Source organism: Jaculus jaculus, chromosome 3 (genome assembly GCF_020740685.1).
Source record: "Jaculus jaculus isolate mJacJac1 chromosome 3, mJacJac1.mat.Y.cur, whole genome shotgun sequence".
Taxonomy (NCBI): Eukaryota; Metazoa; Chordata; class Mammalia; order Rodentia; family Dipodidae; genus Jaculus; species Jaculus jaculus.
This window is the reverse complement of record NC_059104.1, coordinates 88,245,451-88,269,090: the sequence shown is the minus strand read 5'-3', so window position 1 is coordinate 88,269,090 and position 23,640 is coordinate 88,245,451. Positions and strand designations below refer to the sequence as shown.

At 43.3% G+C, this 23,640-nt stretch overlaps 1 protein-coding gene and 1 long non-coding RNA gene across 3 annotated transcripts in view; one reads left to right on the top strand and one right to left on the bottom strand.

Moving 5' to 3' along the window:
- Positions 1 to 258: 258 nt before the first annotated feature.
- The window catches only part of Hepacam (hepatic and glial cell adhesion molecule), a 29,579-nt gene continuing 6,197 nt past the window's right edge, over positions 259 to 23,640 (bottom strand). The window contains exons 2-7 of the mRNA XM_004670612.2: positions 4,234 to 4,575; positions 3,330 to 3,611; positions 2,967 to 3,066; positions 2,020 to 2,093; positions 1,713 to 1,783; positions 259 to 549 (exon numbers count right to left, since the gene is read on the bottom strand). Of these exons, the coding sequence (XP_004670669.2) occupies positions 259 to 549; positions 1,713 to 1,783; positions 2,020 to 2,093; positions 2,967 to 3,066; positions 3,330 to 3,611; positions 4,234 to 4,575 (1,160 nt within the window). The remainder of the gene's footprint in view (positions 550 to 1,712; positions 1,784 to 2,019; positions 2,094 to 2,966; positions 3,067 to 3,329; positions 3,612 to 4,233; positions 4,576 to 23,640) is intronic.
- On the top strand, positions 451 to 22,947 carry LOC123459524. Of its 2 annotated transcripts, none has more exons than XR_006636314.1 (2): positions 451 to 672; positions 21,472 to 22,947. It is a non-coding gene; the product is annotated as an uncharacterized LOC123459524 (long non-coding RNA). The 2 variants fall into 2 exon arrangements; XR_006636315.1 differs by lacking the exon at positions 451 to 672 and adding an exon at positions 12,912 to 12,964.

Sequence of the window (23,640 nt, the reverse complement as noted above, 5' to 3'; positions counted from 1 at the left end):
ATTGGGCCAGAAATTTAATAAGCTACGTAGTCCTAAGAGAGCACAGCCCACACTCACTGAGAACGCAAGCCAGAAAACCCAGAAAAGGCCCCCCGCTGCTTCTGCGCAAGCTCACACCGTCAGGTCGGCACCGAAGCCGCATCCAGTCCAAGAGCTCCCCTGTCCCCAGGCCGGCAGCACCGGGACTTGTGGGCCTCCCGGGTGCCCCGGCCGGCCGCGGGCCGCAGCCCGTGGGCACGTCAGGGCCCTCGAGGCAGCTCAGGCGCTGATCTCCACCGGCCCGGCCTCGTCCTGCTCGCGGATGATGTGCACGCCCGCAGTCCGCAGTGTGCGCGAGGCGCTGCGCGAGCGGCCCGGCGAGCTCGGGGCCCGCGGCGGCGACGTGTGCGTCCGCCCGGTGGCGGGCGAGCGTGGGTAGCGGCGGGCGGAGCGCATGGGCAGCCCGGGCGAGCGACCCGGCACCGGCGGCGACACCGAGTAGCCGGGTGGACCAGGCTCTGTCGTGTTCCGGGGCTCGGGAGCGGGGTTCTCCTCCGGCTCCTGGGAGTCCTGCAAGGACAGGCACCGCAGGGGTCAGCGGACAGACCGCTGACCCAATCTGGAAGCGCATCTCTTTCTAGATGGCCCTGGGACTACAGGGATGGGGGTCCCTCGGTACCCTTCACACTCCTGGTAGGTGGTACACACAGGTCGGATTTTTCGGGGAATACACCACACTTAGCATTGGCCTGGCACATGACAGGTGCTCAGCAAATGCTGATATGCATCCAGTGTTCGCTTCTTCCTGTAGATCTTTGGCAGCCTGAGACATCATGGCATACAGGGCTATTAAATGGGAACAGAAGCTCTGGGAAGGGTTCTGATGACCATAAAAGAAGCTTTTGTGACAGGATATGTCATGGCCGTGGGAGGTAGTATGTGTTTTTTTTTAATTAATTAGTTTATTTAAGAGCGAGCCAGAGAGGGAGAGGGAGAGGGAGAAAGAGAGAGAGACGGGGTGGGGGGTGGGGAGAAGGGAGGCAAGGAAGGAGGGAATGGGCCAGGGCCTGTAGCCACTGCAAATGAACTCCAGAAGCATGTGCCTCTTGGTGCATCTGAGTCCTTTAGCTTTGCTGGCAAGTGCCTGAATCACTAAGCCATCTCTCTAGCCTTCACATGAGTTTTGGAATGAGTCGTGTCTAGATTTGCAAGCGAAGGCTGTCTGTCACTAGCATCATGACTATAGGCAAGTCATTTATCCAATCTCACTCTGTGAGTCTGAGGTCCAAAGACCAAGTACTGAACCCTGGGTCTTTGCTACTTATTTACTTGTTTTTTTAAATTGTTTATTTTTATTTATTTATTTGGGAGAAACAGACACACAGAGAGAAAGAGACAAATAGAGATAGAGAGAATGGGCGCCCTAGGGCCTCCAGCCACTGCAAACGAACTGCAGACTTGTGCGTCCCCTTGTGCATCTGGTTAACGTGGGCCCTGGGAAATTGAGCCTTGAACCTAGATCCTTAGGCTTCACAAGCAAGCGCTTAACCACTAAGCCATGTCTCCAGCCCCTTATTTACTTATTTAGTGCTTGGTGAGCCATTCTTTCTCCTTCAGTTTTGTTTTCTAATTTCTAAAGTAAGGATCACTGAGATTTTACAGCTATTTCAAGTACTATAAAGGATGATAGTATGGTTTAGCTTCAGAGAAAGTATTGGAGGGTCACTGCTCACCTTGTCCTTCAGTAAATAGAGTGCCATCGGGTTCTTCCGCTCCTGTTCTCCACCTCGTGGCAGGGTGTCTGCTGCAGGGGGGAAAGAATGGGGTGGCTGGCACAGGTACAGACCCTTTGCACCTGTTAGCTTATCAAAGCCCACCACAACCTCCACCACATGGCTGCACTTCTTCCTGGTCTGCAGCTTCCAGTAGCTGGTGTAGGAAGGGCCTGCATAGCTATCTTCCTTTCACCCACTTCTGCCTTTTCCCAGCACCTCTGAGCTGAATGCCAGAGGGCTGACAAGCAGGTGGCTGGGAGCTCACCTTCTGATTTCAGGCGGTCATCACTCTGATCCATGTATTCTAGTGAGTTCTGCTTCTCCAGTTTCCTCTTCTTCCTGTGAACCAGTCCAACCCCCACCAAGAACAGAGCTAGCAAATGTGAGCTGAAGATCTGGGGAGGGGGCCTAGGAAGGGTTCTGATGACCATCAAAGAGGCCTTGTGAGATGGGCTGGGTGTGAAGGGGGGTGGTAGTCCATGACCATTGGAATGAGTCATGTCTAGGTTCGTGCTGATGCCATCACTAGCATTGCAACAGTGGGCAAGCCACTAATTGAATCTGAGTCTCACTGTCTTCATCTGTAAGCTGCAGGCATGAATACTTAAAAGGCAGTGCATTAACCCTACTTATATACAGTCTGGACCACAGAAGATGCTCAGAAGAAACTGACATTAACCGTGCTGGTGGTCAGAGGTAGAGAGCACAAGCTGCAGCTCCATGCAAAATGGAAAGACACATCTGGAACAGGCAAAGAGCCATGGGAGGTGAGGAATTTAGAGAGACAAGAAAAGAATGGAGCCGGGCGTGGTGGCACACGCCTTTAATCCCAGCACTAGGGAGGCAGAGATAGGAGGATCTCCATGAGTTCGAGGCCAACCTGAGACTACATAGTGAATTCCAGGTCAGCCTGGGCTAGAGTGAGACCCTACCTCAAAAAAAAAAAAAAAAAAAAACAAAAACAAAAAAAAAAAAAAGAAAGAAAGAAAGAAAAGAAAAGAACGGAGTTTGGAGGCTAAGGGTGTGCTTTGGTGGCAGAGTGCCTATTTACCAGGCATAAGGCCCTGGGCTCAGCACATAAAAATAAATAATCATGGAAAATGTTAATAAAAAAATAAATAAATAAAATTAAATTAAAAAAAATAAATAATAACTTGGGGTTGGAATAACCTGAAGAATTGAGGGGCTCTAGATGTGAATGTTACTTGTTACCTAGACTTTTTTGAGGGTTTCCAGCAGGCACAGACTGTCACCAAGGTCACAAGAAGGAAGATGCCTCCTGTAGACAAGATTATATAGAGGGAGCTTCTTCCTAAGGAAGGAGAGAGAGGTGGGAGAGACTTCAAAGTGGTGCAGCAGGTGTGCTGAGATGGGCATCTGGCAGTGGAAGGAAAAGAAAAGAAGCCCCAGGCAGCACGGTCAGCCCATGGCAGAGCTTGTACAGTACCCACTTTCCAGCTGCAGCTGTCGTCTGTGAATAATCTGCTCATCTCTGTCCTCTCCTCCCTCCAGGGTCACTCTGGGATCCCCTTAGTCCCAGTTGGCACCTGTGTTTTGGGCAGGGGAGGAACTCACTGTACACGGTGATCTTGATGGGCAGGCTGCGGACCTGGCTGATGGGGTTCTCCACCAAGCAGCTGTATAGGTCATCATCGTCCATGTGCACACGGGTGATGGTGAGCACCTTTTGGTCAGGGGAAAGCAGCATTCGCGAGTCATTCAGGAGGGGTTTGCCATCCTTCAGCCAGGTGTAGCTGGGCTTGGTGCCATTCTCATGGGAGCAGTTGAGAGTGAAGGCCTCACTGAGCTCCAGAACAGTGGTTGAAGCCACTAACACCTGTGGCCTGGAAATGGGCACTGATACCGGGGGACAGGAAAACCTGTGAGTCATGGGTGACAAAACTTTTTCCTTTCCCTTCTTCCCTCCCTGCTTCTCAAGATACCACAACTCAGTCTGTGGGCCGAGAAGTCCCTTCAGAGAATCCTCAGTCCAGTCTTGTCAGAATGTGTTCTGCCATTTACTCATTCATTTATTCATTCTTTTAATTAAGTATCTGCTAGGCTGAACAACATAGCAATAGTGCTTGTTCTCATTCTCTTCTTTCCAAATACCATTTCAAGACCACTGGACTTTAATATCTTAAACTGACTCAACCTGGAAGATATTTTAGAAGAAAACTAGGTCTAACACTCTGGGTTGAACTCTTGGCTGGCTCTATCGGTTATGTGAGCTTGATCAAGTTACTCACTTTGCTCATGTACAACATCGAGAGAATGACATTAGCTATCTCTAGCTAATAAGTATCGAATGTTTTACATATGCAAAACACTTTGAATAGCATGTTAGCTGTGTCTAAGCGCCACCTTCTAATGTTTACTCAGCTCACCCTTAGGTCCCCAGTGCCTTTTGTGTTAGGTTTCCTATAGAGCCACATTCCCAGTCTCCTATCCTGACTCCTTCCCTGTCAGGGTGCTTTACCATCCACAGTGAGGTTGATGGTCTTCTCTCCTGTGAAGGTGTCATCAGTGATGGAGATCTCCACTTCATAGGTGCCCTCGTCTGCCAGCTGCAGGTCACTGAGAAGCAGGGAGCCATTTTCGAAGAGCCGGATACGATCTCGATAGTCAGTCCTCAGGGTGCCAATGATTTCTGTGCCAATAGACTGCACCACAGTCACTGGTTTGTCCCGCTTCAGCTGCCACTTCACCACAGGCTTGTCGCTGCTGGTGCTGCTATATTGCACAGAAAGCAGGGCCGACTTCCCCACTGTGCCGTGGATCAGACGCACTGGGCTGGTGATGTTCACCCCCTCCAGGGGGTCTGTAACACAGGCCCATTAAAGAAGAGAACAGTGTCAGACTCTGGGTTCATTTGCCATTCCCACCTTCAAGCCCTCTGATATCCCAGGGCCTCACGGCTTTGGGCCCCTCACTCCCTTCTGGAGCTTGCTTCCTACCTGTCAGTACCACCTCCTTTCCCATGGTAACTCTGTCCCATGTTCCTCTGATTTCCCTTACAGCCACCCTATGCCCTCTACCCTCTTTTTTCCTGGCCCCTTGCTTTGTGGAGTTTTTTCATTGTGTTCTTCTCATAGAGGATTCCACCTATCCCACAGCCTATGTGCTCCATTTACAGAAATATTAAGTAACTCCATGGACCAGGCACTTTCCTATGGCCTAGAGATAGAGGAAAAGCAAGGCAGACAGAAATCCCTACCTCCTGAAGCTTATGTAGGTCAACACAAGTCGTTAGATGTCAAGGTAACTTTGTGAATCTGATTCAGAATCAAGATGGTGGGAAATAAAGGAAGCATAGGAACATAGATCCACAAAGACGGAAAGGAAGTGCCATGACAGTGCCAAGAAAGAGGGAACTCGGGGGCCTAAAGACATGGCCACTTCTCAGTCATGGCAGGAGCCCTCTTATCCTTAACCCAGATGCAAGCTGAATCTCACCAGGCCTGCTGGGTGTACAACAGTCCTGCATGGGGTAGGCAGTTTGGGGAACTCAACCAAACTCCAGCCCAATTTGTACTCCCTATAGAGGAAGAATTTAGATGGGTACAACAAAGAGTTTGAATGCTGGTGGCTTATCAAGACTGGGATCTACCACTGACTGGTTGTGTGGATTTGGAAAACCATCTAAGCTTCATTTTTCTTATTTATAAAATAAGAATAGGGACTGGGGCTGGGCATGGTGGCGCACACCTTTAATCCCAGCACTAGGGAGGCAGAGGTAGGAGGATTACTGTGAGTTGGAGGCCATCTTGAGAGTACATAGTGAATTCCAGGTCAGTCTTAGCTAAACTGAGAACCTACCTTGATAAACCAAAAAAAAAAAAAAAGAAAAGAAAAAGAAAAGAATAGGGTCTGGGGGAGATGGCTTAGTGGTTAAGGTGCTTGTCTACAAAGCCAAAGGACCCAGATTCCATTCCACAGGACCCACAAAAGCCATATGCACAAGATGGTGCATGCATCAGGACTTTGTGTGCAGTGGTTAGGGGCCCTATCACATCCATTCTCTCTCTCTCTCAAATAAATAATAAACATTTCTTTAAAAAGTTTTTAAAAAAGAATAGGGGCTGTGGAAATGGCTCAGCAGTTAAAGGCGCTTGCTTGTGAAGACTGTTGACTTGGGATCAATTCCCCAGTACCCACACAAAACTGAATGTAAAGTGACACATGTGTCTAGTGTTCATTTGCAATGGCAAGAGGCCCTTGTCTACCCTCTTACACACATACACAAATTAATTAATAAAAAATTAGGAATAGTGAATGCTAGGGTCATATCTCAGTGGCAAAATGCTTGCCTACCATGTATGAGCCCTAGGTTCAAATCCCCAGTTTCACAGACTACAATAATAAAATCAAGTAAGAACAGTAGCAATAAGATCTGATGGTATAGGCCTGTAATCTCAACACTTGGGAGATGGAGGCAAGAGGACCAGGAGCCCAAGGTAATCTTCAACTATACCTCAAGCTGAATAAAATAGAAAAAGGAGGAAGTCACTTGAGCACCAGAACTCATTTTTCTGTTTCCTGACTGTGGACACAATGCGACCAACTGTCTCATGCTCTAGCACCATGCCAGATGGGTGGTAACCCCTCAAACTATGGGGTAAAATAAACCCTTCTTTCCTTTAAGTTGCCTTTGTCAGAAAAGTAACTGATACAAGTAGCAGCTACCTTGCTACATTCGTATGTATGTAAAGCAAAAGGTGATTGTGCTGGTTTGAACGTAAATGTCCCCCACAGTCTCAGGTTTTTTTTTTTTTTTACATTTTTTTTAAATTTAATTTTTATTAACATTTTCCATGATTATAAAATATATCCCATGGTAATTCCCTCCTTCCCCACCCCCACACTTTCCCGTTTGAAATTCCATTCTCCATCATATTACCTCCCCATTACAATCATTGTAATTACATATATACAATATCAACCTATTAAGTATCCTCCTCCCTTCCTTCTCCACCCTTTATGTCTCCTTTTCAACTTACTGGCCTCTGCTACTAAGTATTTTCATTCTCACGCAGAAGCCCAGTCATCTGTAGCTAGGATCCACATATGAGAGAGAACATGTGGCACTTGGCTTTCTGGGCCTGCGTTACCTCACTTAGTATAATACTTTCCAGGTCCATCCATTTTTCTGCAAATTTCATAACTTCATTTTTCTTTACCGCTGAGTAGAACTCCATTGTATAAATATACCACATCTTCATTATCTACTCATCTGTTGAGGGACATCTAGGCTGGTTCCATTTCCCAGCTATTATAAATTGAGCAGCAATAAACATGGTTGAGCATGTACTTCTAAGGTAATGAGATGAGTCCTTTGGATATATGCCTAGGAGCGCTATAGCTGGGTCATATGGTAGATCAATCTCTAGCTGCTTTAGGAACCTCCACACTGTTTTCCACAATGGCTGGACCAGATTGCATTCCCACCAGCAGTGCAGAAGGGTTCCTTCTTTTCCACATCCCCGCCAACATTTATGATCATTTGTTTTCATGATGGTGGCCAATCTGACAGGAGTGAGATGGAATCTCAATGTAGTTTTAATCTGCATTTCCCTGATGACTAGTGACGTAGAACATTTTTTAGATGCTTATATGCCATTCGTATTTCTTCCTTTGAGAACTCTCTATTTAGCTCCATAGCCCATTTTTTGATTGGCTTGTTTGATTCCTTATTATTTAACTTTTTGAGTTCTTTGTATATCCTAGTTATTAATCCTCTATCAGATATATAGCTGGCGAAGATTTTTTCCCATTCTGTAGGTAGCCTCTTTGCTTTTTTCACTGTGTCCTTTGCGGTGCAAAATCTTTGTAATTTCATGAGGTCCCAGTGATTAATCCGTGGTTTTATTGCCTGAGCAATTGGGGTTGTATTCAGAAAGTCTTTGCCAAGACCAATATGTTGAAGGGTTTCCCCTACTTTTTCCTCTAGCAGTTTCAAAGTTTCTGGTCTGATGTTAAGGTCTTTAATCCATTTGGACTTAATTCTTGTGCATGGCGAGAGAGAAGAATCTATTTTCATCCTTCTGCAGATATTTATCCAGTTTTCAAAACACCATTTGCTGAAGAGGCTGTCTCTTCTCCAATGAGTATTTTTGGCATTTTTATCGAATATCAGGTGGCTATAGCTACTTGGGCTTACATCTGGGTCCTCTATTCTGTTCCACTGATCTACATGTCTGTTTTTGTGCCAGTACCATGCTGTTTTTGTTACTATGGCTCTGTAGTATAGGTTAAAATCAGGTATGGTGAATACCACCAGCCTCTTTTTTGTTGCTCAGTATTATTTTAGATATTCGAGGTTTTTTGTGATTCCAAATGAATTTTTGGATTGTTTTTCTATTTCCATGAAGAAAGCCTTTGGAATTTTGATAGGGATTGCATTAAATGTGTAGATTGCTTTAGGTAAGATTGCCATTTTCACGATATTGATTCTTCCAATCCAGGAACAAGGGATGTTTCTCCACTTTCTAGTGTCTTCTGCAATTTCTCGCTTGAGTGTTTTAAAGTTCTCATTGTATAGATTCTTTACTTCCTTGGTTAGGTTTATTCCAAGGTATTTTATTTTTCTTGATGCAATTGTGAATGGGAGTGATTCTCTGATTTCATCCTCTGTGTGTTTGTTGTTAGCATATATGAAGGCTACTGATTTCTGTGTATTTATTTTGTATCCTGCTACATTGCTGTAGGTTTTGATCAGCTCTAACAGCTTGCTAGTAGAGTCTTTAGGGTCCTTTATGTATAGAATCATGTCATCTGCAATTACTGATAACTTGATCTCCTCCTTTCCAATTTGTATCCCTTTATGTGTGTCTCTTGCCTTATTGTTATGGCTAAGACTTCCAGTACTATATTAAATAAAAGTAGGGACAGTGGACACCCTTGTCTTGTTCCTGATTTTAGTGGAAAAGCTTCCAGTTTTTCCCCATTTAGTAATATGTTGGCTCTAGGCTTGTCATAAATAGCCTTTATTATATTGAGATATGTTCCTTCTATTCCCAGTCTCTGTAGGACTTTTATCATGAAGGAATGTTGGATTTTTGTCAAATGCTTTCTCTGCATCTAATGAGATGATCATGTGATTTTTGTCCTTCAACTCGTTTATGTAATGTATTACATTTATAGATTTGCGTATGTTGAACCATCCCTGCATCTCTGGGATAAAGCCTACTTGGTCAGGGTGAATGATCTTTTTGATATACTCTTTTATTCTGTTTGCCAATATTTTGTTGAGAATTTTTGCATCTATGTTCATGAGGGAGATTGGTCTGTAATTTTCTTATTTTGTTCTATCTTTGCCTGGTTTTGGTATCAGGGTGATGCTGGCCTCATAGAAGGAGTTTGGTAGAATTCCTTCTTTTTCTATTTCCTGGAAAAGCTTAAGAAGCAATGGTGTTAGCTCTTCCTTAAAGGTCTGGTAAAATTCAGCAGTGAATCCATCCGGGCCTGGGCTTTTTTTAGTTGGGAGATTATTGATAACTGTTCGGATCTCCATGTTTGTTATAGGTCTATTTAAGTGATTAATATCATTTTGATTTAATTTAGGTAGGTCATATAGATCAAGGAAATCATCCATTTCTTTCAGATTTTCATACTTTGTGGAGTATATGTTTTTATAGTATGTCCCTATGATTTTTTGAATTTCTCTGGAATCTGTTGTGATGTTACCTTGTTCATCTCTGATTTTATTAATTTGTGTCTCTTCTCTCTTTCTTTTGGTCAGATTTGCTAAGGGTTTATCAATCTTGTTTATCCTTTCAAAGAACCAACTCTTTGTTTCATTAATTCTTTGGATTGTTCTTTTTGTTTCTATTTCATTAATTTCTGCCCTAATCTTTATTATTTCTTCCCGTCTACTAATTTTTGGTTTGCCTTGTACTTCTTTTTCCAAGGCTTTAAGGCGAAGCATTAGGTCGTTTACTTGCGACCTTTCTAATTTCTTAATATAGGCACTTAAGGCTATAAATTTACCTCTTAGAACTGCCTTCATTGTGTTCCAGAGATTTTGGTATGTTGTGTTCTCATTATCATTTGACTCTATAAATTGTTTGATTTCCTTTTTGATTTCTTCATTGACCCACTCATCATTTAGTAGTGTATTGTTTAGTTTCCATGATTTTGTGTATGCTCTATAGCCTTTCTTGCTACTGATTTGTAGTTTAATTCCATTGTGGTCAGATAGAATGCAAGGAATTATTTCAATTTTCCTGAATTTGTTAAGATTTGCTTTGTGTCCTAATATATGGTCTATTTTAGAGAATGTTCCATGTGCTGCTGAAAAGAATGTATATTCTGCAGCCTTTGGATGAAATGTCCTGTATATATCTGTTAGGTCCATTCCTTCTATGACCTCATTTAGTCCAGATGCCTCTCTGTTTATTCTTTCCCTGGATGACCTGTCAATTGATGAGAGTGGGTGTTAAAGTCACCCACCACCACTGTGTTTGGTGTTATCTGTGACCTTAGTTCTAGTAGTGTTTGTTTGACGAATTTGGGAGCCCCCATGTTAGGTGCATATATGTTTAGGATTGTAATGTCCTCCTGTTGGAGTGTGCCCTTAATCAATATAAAGTGACCTTCCTTATCTTTCTTGACTAACGTCGGACTAAAGTCTACCCTGTCTGATATTAGGATAGCAACCCCTGCTTGTTTTCTAGGCCCATTTGCTTGAAACACCGTCTTCCAACCTTTCACCCTAAGGTAATGTCTATCCTTTGTAGAAAGGTGAGTTTCTTGGAGACAACAAATTGTAGGATCCTGCTTTTTAACCCAGTATGCAAATCTATGTCTTTTCGTTGGGGCATTGAGACCGTTGATATTAAGAGATATTATTGAAAGGTGTGTATTTATGTTTGCCATTTGTGTGTGTGTGTGTGTGTGTGTGTTACTGGTTCTACCTGTGCTCTCTTCTGTTAACTGGTATTTGAGTATAGCTTGTTTTTTCTAGGTTCCTTATATGTGTGCTTTTCCTTTTGTTCAGCATGGAGGATTCTATCAAGTATTTTCTGTAGAGCTGGTTTTGTCTTCAAATACTCCTTTAACCTGCTTTTGTCATGGAATGTCTTTATTTCTCCATCTATTTGAATGGATAACTTTGCAGGATAAAGTAACCTTGGTTGACAGTTGTTATCTTTCAGAACTTGGAATATATCACTCCAAGCCCTTCTGGCTTTAAAAGTTTGTGTTGAATAATCTGCTGTAATCCTGATGGGCTTGCTTTTGTAGGTAACTTGAGTTTTCTCTCTAACTGCTTTCAATATTTTTTCTTTGGTTTGTGTGTTTGGAAGTTTGATTATAATATGGCGAGGAGAGGTTCTTTCCAGGTTTTGTCTGGCTGGGGTTCTAAAGGCTTCCTGTATCTGTATTGGCACCTCTTTCCCAATTTGGGGGAAATTTTCCTCTATGATTTTGTTGAAGATGCCTACTATGCCTCTGGAGTGGAGTTCTTCTCCTTCTACTATGCCCTGAATTCTTATATTGGATCTTTTCATAGTGTCCCGAATATCTTGAAATTCCCACTCATACTTTTCTATAAGTTTGTCTTTCTCTTTGTTGGACTGCATTAGGTCTGCCACCTGGTCTTCTAGCTTAGATATTCTGTCCTCTCCCTCATCCATCCTACTGGGGAGATTTTCTACAGAGTTTTTTATTTCATTAACTGTGTTCTTCATTGCTAGTAATTCTGACTGGTTTTTCTTTATTATTTCTCTTTCCCTATTTATGTCTTGTATTGCCTTCTTTATTTCATTAAATTGGTGTCCTGCCTCTTCTTTGATTCCTTTGATTTCCTCTGTGATTTCCTCTTTGATTTCTTCTTTGATTGTTTTCATGTGTTCTTTGACCTCTTTGAACATATTTATAATTATTCTTTTGAACTCTTTCTCAGGCATTTCCTCTAACTCTTTCTCACTGGAGGACATTTCTGATGCATTAATACTTTTAGGTGGATTTATATCGTCTTGCTTTTTAGTGTTTCTTGTGTTATAATGTATATATTTTTGCATCTTGGATTAAGTTAATGCTTGGATTTTCTAGCTAGCTGTGTATTCTTAGCTGTATCAATTGATTTGATGTAATATATTTTCAGGGTAGGACCTTAAGGTATTAGGTGTGGCTCTTAAGACTCTCAGAGTATCTACAAAGATGTTCTTAGGGGTTGAGTTTCCCTGCTTTAGGAGTATTCAAGCAGGCTGAGTGGATTAAAATACAGGTAGATTCTAAAATTTAACTAAACACTGTACACATTCAATCAAAAACAGCCCCGAGTATGTATGCAAGAGTAGTTATTATAATGACCAGATCCTCTATCAACAAAGAGGTTTAGATTTCTGGTCTGTTGAGGGATCCAAGTCAGCTTGTGACCAAGTGAGACCCTTCCCTGGTGCAATCCCAGTTACCTTGGGTGATTTTGGTCTCAGTCAAGTTGCTGCCTGGGTTGTCGGGCTGCTGTTCTGATTTCTGGAGCTGGGCACTTGCTTTTCCTACAGGGCAAACCGAGTCGCTGCTGCTGCCTCTGCTGCTGCCGTAGCTGCCACCACCGGAGCCACCACCGCTGCTGAAGCTGCCGCTGCCGTGTCCACCGCCGCTGCTCCCCCCGAAGCCGCTGCTGCGGGATCTGCCGCCGCTGCCGCTCCTGGGTCCGCTGCTGCTGGGGCCGCTGGTACCGGTGCTGGAGCCGCTGAAGTTGCTGCCGAACTCTGCTCCTGCTTGGGTCCCGCTGTCAGCCCAAGTTGGCGTGGCAGGGTCCCGGGCCACTGCTGTGTTCGCTGGAGCTGGGTTCAGGCGGTGGGGGAGGGGAGGGAGCCGCGGCTGCTCTGGTTGTCTCGCTGCTCCACGTGTGCTTCTACCTCGCGGTCTGCTCCTCCGCTGCTCTCTGCCGCTCTCCCCTCACGTTTCCCGAGTTGCGGAGAGCGTGGTGTGAGGGGAAGCGCCCGCACCTGGCTTTTCCTGCGGCTTGAGCTGAGAGTCTGGCAGCTTTCTGCTGCGCCGCGGCCGAGCTGCCAGGGCCGCTTTTCCCGCCTGTGCAGGCTCTGGATGCTCTATAACTCTTCTACTTCTCCGCTGCCGCCTCAATTTCCTATACACCTCACTTTTTAGTAAAAGTGTGTATTTTGCTGAGTTTTTTTGGTCTTTTTCCCCCCTAGGCTGCTTTGGCGTGGTACCTATGCCGCCATCTTAACCGGAAGTCTCAGGTATTTTTAAAAGTATTTTAAACTTAAAAAAAAATGTTTATTTAAGCTGGGCATGGTGGCACACGCCTTTAATCCCAGCCCTTGGGAGACAGAGGTAGGAGGATCGCCATGAGAGTTCGAGGCCACCCTGAGACTACATAGTGAATTCCAGGTCAGCCCTGAGTGAGAGTGAGACCCTACCTCAAAAAAAAAAAAAATTGTTTATTTGAGAGACAGAGTGAAAATGGATGCACCAGGGCCTCTAGCCACTGCAAATGAACTCCAGAATATGGACCACCTTGTGCATGTGCATCTGGCTTATGTGGGTACTGGGGAATCGAACCTGGGTCCTTTGACTTCACAAGGAAGCACCTTAAGTGCTAAGCCATCTCTACAGCCTGTCCTCAGATATTTTTGATTAAGCTTTCTACTTAGTTTCTAGCTGGTGGTGTCTTTGGGAGGTAGAGCCTTGCTGTAGGAGGTATGTTGCTGGGGCCACACCCTGGGTTGAGGAGTCCAGCCTACTATGTGTTGAAAGCCATCTCTTGCTTGCTGGTGTTTGTTGCACTCTGCCTGCTGTGTTGTGCAATGTGGTGAGCTAGCTTCCTCTTCCATGGTGCAGCTTCCTCTAGGAACTGTAAACCAGAAACAAATCCTTTCCTCACTTAAGCTGCTTCTAGTTGGGTGTTTTGTCCCAGCATCCAGAAAATATCTGCAACAGTGAATATCAGTCATTGTTGTGTAGTACAAAGAACACAAAAATGAGTGTTAGAGACTTGGGCTCTATTACTGTCATGTCAAACCTAGAAATAGTCACTTATGTGTTTGGGGCTCAGATTCCTTATAGATTATAAGGGCAGTAGGCTAGCTGCTCTCATTGCTTTGTTACAGCTCCATGGTTCTAGGATTTTGTTTTTTTGTTTTTTTGTTTTTTGTTTTTTGTTTTTTGTTTTTTGTTTTTTGTTTTCCAAGGTAGGATCTCACTCTAGCCCAGTATAACCTGGAATTCACTATGTAGTCTCAGGGTGGTCTTAAACTCATGGCGATCCTCCTACCTCTGCCTTTCAAGAACTGGGATTAAAGGTGTGCGCCACCATGCCAGGCTAATTCTAGGATTTTATTGTCTTGCCCAAGGGCTATTCTTATCAATTGAAGACACATGTTATACATACAGAGACTTCTTAAGAGTTTTGAGGCCTAACCAGATGCCGTCATTGGCATTTGGCAGGTAGAGCATGGGTTTTGTGAATAGACACATGTCAGGTTCCCAGTTCCTCTACACCCCAGCTGCTTCCATAGAAGCACTATCACTGTCTCTCGAGTTCCCTCTTTCTTTATCACTGTGCACTACTTAATTTAGTGTTGAGGATGCTGAGCTGTACTTTTCAATCCCTTCATCATCTTCTTGTACACAGAGGTCAGAGTAAAGCAAAGAAAACAAGCTATAATTGAACTAAATGGTTAGTTATAATTATTAAAGCAAATTTTATTTGCTAAACACATATTCAGTCTATTTTCAGAGAAAGTGTTTTGTTAAGTAGTGAACTCCTTTTTGGAAGAGGTCAAGGAAAGACTAGTTAAACTACTTTTTCACCTCTCTGGGCCTTAGTTTCCTTTTTGTATAATGAAGTAGTGGGTACAGAAGACCTCTAAGCCCTTCCCAACTCTCACATGTAATCCATCTGTTGTAGTTACTTTGTTGTTGATATGACAGAATGTCTGACCAAAAGCAGCTGATGGAAGAAAGGAGTTTATTTCAACTTATAATTTCAAGGTGAAGTTTCTTCATGACATGGGAAACATGGCAGAGTAGAGGCTGGACATCACATCTTGTCATATCAGCTGGAAGGTAGCAGCAAGAGTGATGTAGCTGTGACCACCCACTGGGCCAGACTAATAAACCCCAAAGCCTGCCTCCAATAACACACCTCTTTCAGCAAGACTCCATCTCCCAAAGGTTCTGCCAGCTGGAAATTGAGCATGAGGCTTAATCACAAACACATAAGGCTATGGGGGGGGGGGGGAATATTTCACATTCAAACTGTAGAGGGAGGGAAAGCCTTAATCAAAATAGCTTCTCTAAGACCCTCTCCCTGAAGTGCTGACCAGTCAGGGAAACAGAGGTTCAACAGCCAGGGAGAGTGAAGAGTTTTCCTGCTCCTGGGAACTATAGGGTTAATTACAGATAACAAGACAGGGCTCTGGAAAACACAGACAGGCTGGAGTCACCAGGAAAAGGGGTCATAAACTACAGATAAATTTCAATTACAGCAGTTACCCCAAGAACTTCCCCTTTAAGCTAATAGCTTATTGTTTTGAAACCTGTTCATCACTAAACAATTCCATGGCTATGCCCCTAAAACACATTGCTCTAGAAACCTAGAAACTGGTAGCCCACTATTAGGTTGGGACAGGCTCCCAAAATGGAGTCACCATGTGTCAACAGAGACATAAGGAAGTAGTTTATCCACATTCCTCAAGAAACTGCCCAGCCATTGCCCCTTCCTTGCCTAGCAGTGCCCCCCTCCCCCACTCATGATTTCCTGTAAGTTATCTGGTCATTGTTCTGGTGTCACACCCTGGCTATCTTAGATCTCCCCTAAAGAAACATTTTTTTTTTTTTTTAAATTTTCCCTTCCTCACCTTCCCCCAACTGAAGAGCCCTATAAAGCCCACTATCTATGGAATTTAAAGTTGGTTATACTCTGCTCTTGAGAGTCAGTCCTGGCAGCTTGTGCTTTTCCTGAAAAAAAAGCTTTCATCTTTGCCTCGCAGTGATCTCTGTGGTCTTGGTCACTCCAGAATCTTACACCCACCATAATGTGAAAGACCCAAGGTGATACTGGATTACCTGCCAAACAGCCTATAAAAGGGGCAGACATTAGATTTGGGAGTGAAAGACATTTAAGAGCGTGGAGTTCACTTCAGCCCACTGTGTAAATAAATGAATTCTCCATCTCTAAGTGAAGCTTGGATTTCTCGCTGACTTGAATCCAGATTTTCTGCAGCAAAACCACCATACCATAGTATCAGTCAGGTATCTGCAAAACCTTAAGAGTACTTTGAAGAGAGGACTCTGATGATTGAGGTTGACATAAGTGAATATATCTGAGTAATGCATACTTGTTGTTGAAGGGAAATAGAAGAAAAAATATTACTTCAAAACTTTTTGTTTTGTTTTGGCTTGTGACAGCACACTGCTGTGTAGTTCAGGCTGATCTCCAGCTCATAGTCCTCCTAACTCATCCTCCAGAGTACCAAGATCAAAAATGTGTGTCACCATTCCCTCACTAACATTTGTGAATGAGTTTAGGGGATTATGATCCTAGTATATTGTCTGTATGTATGGAGGTTGTCAGTAAAAAGTTAAGAAAAAAATAAAAGAATGAGCTTAACCCCTCTTTGATCTCTGGCTTTCTGTTCTTGACTGGGTTGAAACAATTCTCCAAGGGAAGTTGTCCGACTTATCACCGAAGAGCAGGAATAGGAATAGTGAACAGTACGCAGCGTCCCAGCAGAACTAGTAGACTCACCACAGAATGGAGGTCGTAACAGTGCAGTGGCAGAGATGGAAGGAGGAAAAATGGGATGAAAGGAGAGCTCTAGAAAGCAATCAGTCTGGGCTGCAGAGATGGATCAACAGTTAAGGTGTTTGCTTGCCTGTGAAGCCTAAGGACCCAGGTTCAATTCTCCAGTACCCACGCAAGCCAGATACAAAAGGTGGCACATACGTCTGGTGTTCATTTGTGGTGGCCAGAGGCCCATTCTGTCTCAATCTGCCTCTCTCTTTCAAATAAATAATTTTTTTTTTTTAAAGAAAGCAAATAGTCTTAGTAATACCTCTGTCCAAGTCATGGCACCATTGAAGAAGAAGAAGGAGAAGAAGAAAAGTAGAAGTAGAAGAAGATAGTTTTTATTTTTGCCAGATATGGTGTCACACACCTTTAATCCCAGCACTCAGGAGGTACAGATAGAAGGAATTTCAGATCAGCCTGGGCTAGAGCAAGACACTACCCTGAAAAACAACAACAACAAAAAAAAGATAGTTTTTATAGGCAGTCAGCCACAGCCACAGGCCCAAGCAGATGCCACCTTGCCTGCCCTGGCAGGAATTGAGACTGTGTCTGACCCAGTCTCATCCAAGATAGATGCAAGCAATTTCTCGGCAACAACTTCCTGCTTCTTCCTTAGCTTAGCACACCTGTGGGCTGGCCCCTCCTGAGTCAGCAGCTTGAGCCCACCAACCAATCAGGTCTCTCCCTTACAAACCTGAGTCTGATGACAAAATTCACTTCCTAATTAGATGCTTAATCCATCAACTGCTGTTGTTTAATATAATACTTTATTCTTGACTTACAAAGTTTTCTTAAATATCCTTAATTCTCTACTTATAAGTTTTCCTTGAATATTTCTCTTCTCATATATTTTTTGATTAAAAAAAAGTTATTCTGCCAGACAAAACTCAGACCTAATTACACAAAATTTCATGGTTCCTATAGTTAAATACGGAACTGATAATAGTAAATTGTTAAGATTAATTAAAGCTTTTGGCTTTTTCAGCCTGACACACTTTCAGTAGTACTTCTAAACCTAAGACTGTTAGCCTGTATCAAGTAAAAATTTTAAGTCATTTCTATTAAAGGCCATGATAAAGAATTTTCAAACCTGAGGACTAAAAACTTCAAATTGGCTAATTCAACTTCTTACATGTTTCAATATGATTTTAAATTAAATTTTTAATAAACATTTTATTGATAACTTCCATATATATAGACAGTAACCAAGATCATAATCTCCTCCCACCACTCCCCCTTCTCTCCCTCTCAAATCCTCTCACTGAGTTCTTTCTTTTTCCCAACTAGTCTCTCTTCTAGTTGGGAAGAGATGTAATGTCATAATCTCTTTCCTCCTATTATGCAAATCTTATATATGAGTTTAAATTCTTCAAGATATTTCAGATGTTGCTTAAATGGTACTTTCTTACATTTGATTTGGGGTACTTTCTTATTTTGTTACATGCATGATTTTTTTCTCTAAACTCTGGGCCTTTTACTCTGTGATCTGTTAGCTTTCTTCTTTGTAAAGATGAAGGGCTTGTGCTCCCATTCTCTGCTTTACACACGTGTGTGCATGTTTCCTATGAATCTTTTCCATGTTTTGCCTCCCATGTGTGTGGTTGTATGTGACTTTCCATGGGCTTCCTGGGCCCTGGAGAGTTCCCTCTCTCTCTATTCTCTCCTTTCCCCTTCCAGCTGGGTGAGGAGAATTCCTTTCTGGCTTGAACCTTTCTAGTCTTGCCCTGAATACCAATTATCCCTAAATATAAACCTTATAATTCATAATTTATCCTTCTCAGAGAACATTTCCTCAATTCTTTGTTAAATGGGTAAGATCCTAAAGGTCGGGGCTCATAGGCCAAGGGAGCCCCCTAGAGTACAATCCCATATCAACCCCCTAAGACTTCCTCTTCTCTCCCCGCTTCAGAAATGCTCTCTCTCTCTCTCTCCACACACACACACACACACATGTATGTATGTATGTATGTATGTATGTATGTATGTATGTATGAATATATAGTTAAGGGTCCCTGGTCACTCTGCATGACAGTCACATAGAGGAGCAAAATGCCACCATCTGGCACTGACTGGCTAGATCCTGAAAGAAGCTGAGAGAGGAACAACTTGAGCATCTCAGGAAGAGACTAGCCAGGAATCCAGTTATATATAAAAGTATATGTAAATAGAAAGGCTAAGCTGGGTGTGGTGGCACATGCCTTTAATACCAGCATTTGAGAGGCAGAGGTAGGAGGATCACCGTGAGTTTGAGGCCACCCTGAGAATAATTTTAGGTCAACCTGAAGCCCTACCTAGAAAAAAAAAAAAAAAAAAAACTTCCCTGCCCTAAGGAAACTGTGTCCCAGAACCTCTATTCTCAATCCAACACTGCTGTGACAATATAATCTCTATCTCCTTTGAGTTTCCCTGATTTATACTATCTCCTTTTCCATTACAAAGTCTTGTAGCCTTTTTTGTGATGTGTTCCCTTTCAATATAAAGAATTTATTCTGGATGAAAACATTGGGGAAGCTGCAGCATTTGATTGCCTCAGATTTATCTTCACCCAGGTTCATCTTCCTAGTGCCTGTGAATGTGGGTATGCCATGAGTAGGTGGGATGCCCACACCCATGTTCAGAAGTGGCTGGAGCAGTTTTCTTATGTCTGACAGATAGCATTTTGCTGAGCATGCACAGTCCTGAAGAAACTAGCCAGAATCAGAGTCTGTTGTGTTCTGAGTTCCACAACTTTCAAGGGTCACAGAGAACTGGGGCAGGAACCAAAGCAGGACACAGAAATAAGGAAATGGCTAACTCCTCCGGTCCAGAGTAGCAATAAAATGGACTAGGACTATACAACCTGGAGAAGCAATTAACTTAATCATTATCTCTGAGGCATCATTATGCAGAAAGTCTTTGTTCTCACCACAGACTGAACAAAAGAAAATTAACACCCCTATAAGATGTTCCTGCCTAATTGAACAATGCTTGTGGTGTTAGGTCAGTGGCGCCTTTTCAAGGAGGATTTTGACCTCCTGTGACACTGAGGAAAGTCAAGATCCAAGGTATAATAATGTACTTGCACTTGGACTCCCTACACCAAACTTCTTCCTTTAAAATTCACCATCTACTTATTTTTATGATCTTCCTTTGCTGAGCACAAGTTTTGTTTTACCAGTATTTGAATTAAATTTATCTTTCCAAAGGGTCAGTAGGTTGGTGCTCTAATGGTTCGAATGTACAATGGCCCTTAAAGGCTGATTAACTATTCAATTATGTTGGGAGCTATGAACCAAACCTTGGCCATGTTAACAGAAACTGCCATATAGCAAGTGAAGTTTCTGCTTCCTCACGTAATACTCAACTACCAGAAACAAAGACTGCCATATAGCAAGTTAAGTTTCTACTTCCTCACCTAATATTCAACTACCAGAAACAATGGGATTGTACACCTTGCTAAACAGTCCCCCATCCTGCCAGTAGCTGATGAAGAAACAAAGGCATTGTAGTTTAACCAGTAACTCTGTGATCTTTGCCCTAACTATGTCCCCTTCCCCCTACAACTCCTTGCCTTGACCACGTCCCCTTCCCCCTACAACCCTATATAAGCCTACACGTAAGAATAAATTTTCGAGGCCTTGACAAACTGCTAGCATGGTCTCCTTCTTGTGTCTGTTTGCCTTTTTTCGCCCAGGTTAACTTCTCATCAAGTCCTTGTTCAACTCCCCGCTGGCCGGGGCACAATTAATCCCCAGCTATGGTGCAGTTTAGGAAGGTTATGGGATCTTTAGCAGGCAGAGCCCTGCTGAAAGAAGCTGTCACTGGGAGGCAGGTCTGAAGGCTTATCATCCAGTCCCACTTGCCATGCCCCTCCCCATCCCATTCTTGCCTGCTTCTGTGACTATAGCTCCCTCTTTGGCCGGCCATACCTTCCCCATCATGGTGTGCTCTCCACCCTGGAACTGTGAGCTGAATTCAGCCTTTTTTCTTGCATAAACTGCTTCTGGTTGAGTGTTTGTTTACAGCAACAGAAGTAACTGAAACAGGAGTCAAACCTGTATTGTAGGTGATCTTTCTATACCTCATGCATAATCTCTAGCACTAAGGACTACTCAAATTTCTTTCTACCTAAAGCAATTTTTGTTTGTTTCGATCTGTCCCCATAAAGAAATCTCCCTATTACTTTGACCATCATAGAGACTCTGTCCTAGGCCTTCCTCAGCGTACTACTTTCTTCTTGAGGTGCACACAATCACCCAAGGAAGCACAGAGCTCTGTCTTCTGAAATGAAGAACATACTGTTTTCTGCTCTTGTTTTTATTTATTTTTTATTTTTATTTTTTGATGTTTTGAGGTAGTGTCTTACTCTAGCCCAGGCTGATCTGGAATTCACTATGTAGTCTCAGGGTGGCCTCAAACTCATGGTGATCCTCCAACCTCTACCTCCCAAGTACTAGGATTAAAGGCGTGCACCACCATGCCTGGCTTGTTTTTATTTGTAAGAACCTTCCTAATTACTGATGATCTTGAGGTAGGCTAGATAGTTGGCATAGGGGAAACAAGAGGCAAACTGAATGATGTCTAAATGGCAATGAAGCACATAGCTACATTACAGAAGATGTCATGTGACTGTTCCAATAGTAAAATCGTTACCCAAGACCAACCAAAACCATCAGGATAATATGCCTGTAGTGGCTTGATACAGGTGTACCCCATAAACTTATGTGTTCTGAATGCTATGTCCCCAGCTGGTGACAATTTGGGAAGTGGATAGCCCTGGAGGCAGTGTATTGTTGGGGGCGGGCTTATGGGCATCTTCCTCTTGTCAGTGTTTGGCACACTCTCCTGTTGCTATTATCCATTTGATGCTGGTGAGGAAGTGATGTCCACCCTCTGCTCATGCCATCATTTCATCTGCTATCATGGAGCTTCCCCTTGAGTCTGTAAGCCAAAATAAACCCTTTCTTCCCACAGGCTTTTCCTGGTTGGGTGCTTTCTGCCAGCAAGATGAACCTGACTGAAACAATGGCCAACCAAGACTGTGTGAATGGACTCTAAGAACAAATGGTGGGAATGAACTGTAAGAATGACTTGTGGGAATGAACTATGGAAAAGAACTGTGGGAATATTCCTTATGGATCTTAGAAATAACTTTTCTGAGATATTGCTATGAGATGCTTTTTCTATTAAGTTCCTGACTTATAACTTGCCCTGAAGAACTGCCACAGATGTGTTGAAGACCACAGGTGGGCTTAGTGTGGCGGCGTTTGTGAACAGAGTGAGTGTGTTCTGTATCAGCAGAGTCTAACGGGCCGTACACCTAAATCTCTTCCTGTGCAAATGTTTAATGAATTATTGCCCTTTACTCATGTGTTGCCTGTCCTTTGCCCATGTGTTGTAGTCAGTTTATGTTGAAGGTATGATCATCCAATAAGACACAGTTTAGGGAAGAAAGGGATTTGTTTCAAGTTTACAGATCCTTAGGAAGTTCTATCAATGGTGGAAGAAGCCAGCTCCCTTTCACAGATCCAAACAGAGAGAAAAACCACTAACCAGCTAGCAAACACCAAAAAACAGCAAGCACAAATCCACAAACTGGCAGCAAGCAGGACCCCTAGAACTCATGACTCCTCTACATACTTTTGGGCTGGAATTCAGATCTGGTGTGAGTGACATGCCCCCTCCAGTAGGCTTCTGGAGACTTAAGCAGGAAGTTTAACCTTAATAAAAAAAAAATACCTGAGGGTATGAGGACATACATTCAAACTATCATACCATGTAATACTAATTCTTCATGCATTATTATTATTATTATTTGCTGTTCACTAAAAACACTATTGAGTGCCTGTAAGAGGAAGATACAACTGCAGAAACATCAGAGCAGCCGTGACAGCAGCAGCAGCAGCAGCAGGCTGACCCTTGGTTTGGATGATTACAAGGGTCAGTTTTTCTTCTTTCAGGCTCCACTCTAAAAAGCAGCATTCCACTCTAAAAAGGCCCACTCTTGGGTGAACAAATCCAACACTCAATTTCTATAATTCCTGAACTATGGTCCCCAATTGGGCACAAGATGACTACCAAGGGATCCCCCTTCCCCAATTCCTGAATTCTACACTTCTCCATCCCTAAGCTTAGGAATGATCCTTTCCTCCATAAAAGTTTGTCCACATGACACAGTCCCAAACCTGGGGTGGTGTGACTCTCTCTAGAGAAGCCCATACTCCCTCTTGAGATGTACTTTCACTTCTCTCAATTCCTTACTGCGTCTCATGTCTGAATTCTTATGTGATGATGGCAAGAATCTTAAACATTGGGTAGAGGTCTGCAGTTTATCTCTCAGACCTCCCTAGAATTCAGTTCTGCCAACAATCTGAGAAAACACTGCTTCCCATTCCCTGCTAATGTTACTGTATAGGTATGCCATGTGTTATATAAATGTTGGGGCTATTACATTGTGTTCTTTAAGTTATTTATTTGTGTGTATGTATACACGTGTGTGTGTGTGTGTGTGTGTGTGTGTGTGTGTTTGCAAGTGTGTGTGTGTGTGTGTATGTGTGAGAGGTGGGTAGCCCAGACTAACTTCAGTAACAGTTGGTTCAGTAAATAGTGCTGGACCATGTAGGAAGAAAAATAAATCTTAGCCCTTACATCACATGCTAAACAAATACCCATGTTAGTAGACACATTATAGATCTAAATGTGATAAAGGAAGCAGTAACACTTTAAGCAGAAAACAGGATAGTATCTCTCTGACTTGAAGGCAGGTATGCATAGGGCACAAAAGTGCTAACCAGGAATCCAGTGTGGTGATTCATACCTATCATACTGAAGGAGAAACAGGAGAAAGACAGCTTTCTTATAAACAGACATCCAGGGACAAAGCCCAAGGAGAACATGAATGCCACCTTGCCTGCCCCAGCAGGACTAATACCCTTGTCTGATCCAGGCTCATCCAAGATAGCTAGAAGCAATTCCTCAGCAACAGTGCTTCCTGCTTCTGCCTCAGCCTAGCACACCTGGGTGGGCTGGCCCTTCCCTGGTCAGCCTCTTGAGTCCAGACCATTTGGGACTCTCCCTTACACACTTGAGTCTGGTGACAAGGCTTATCCTAATTGGATGTCTGACCCATATAAATGGTCCTGG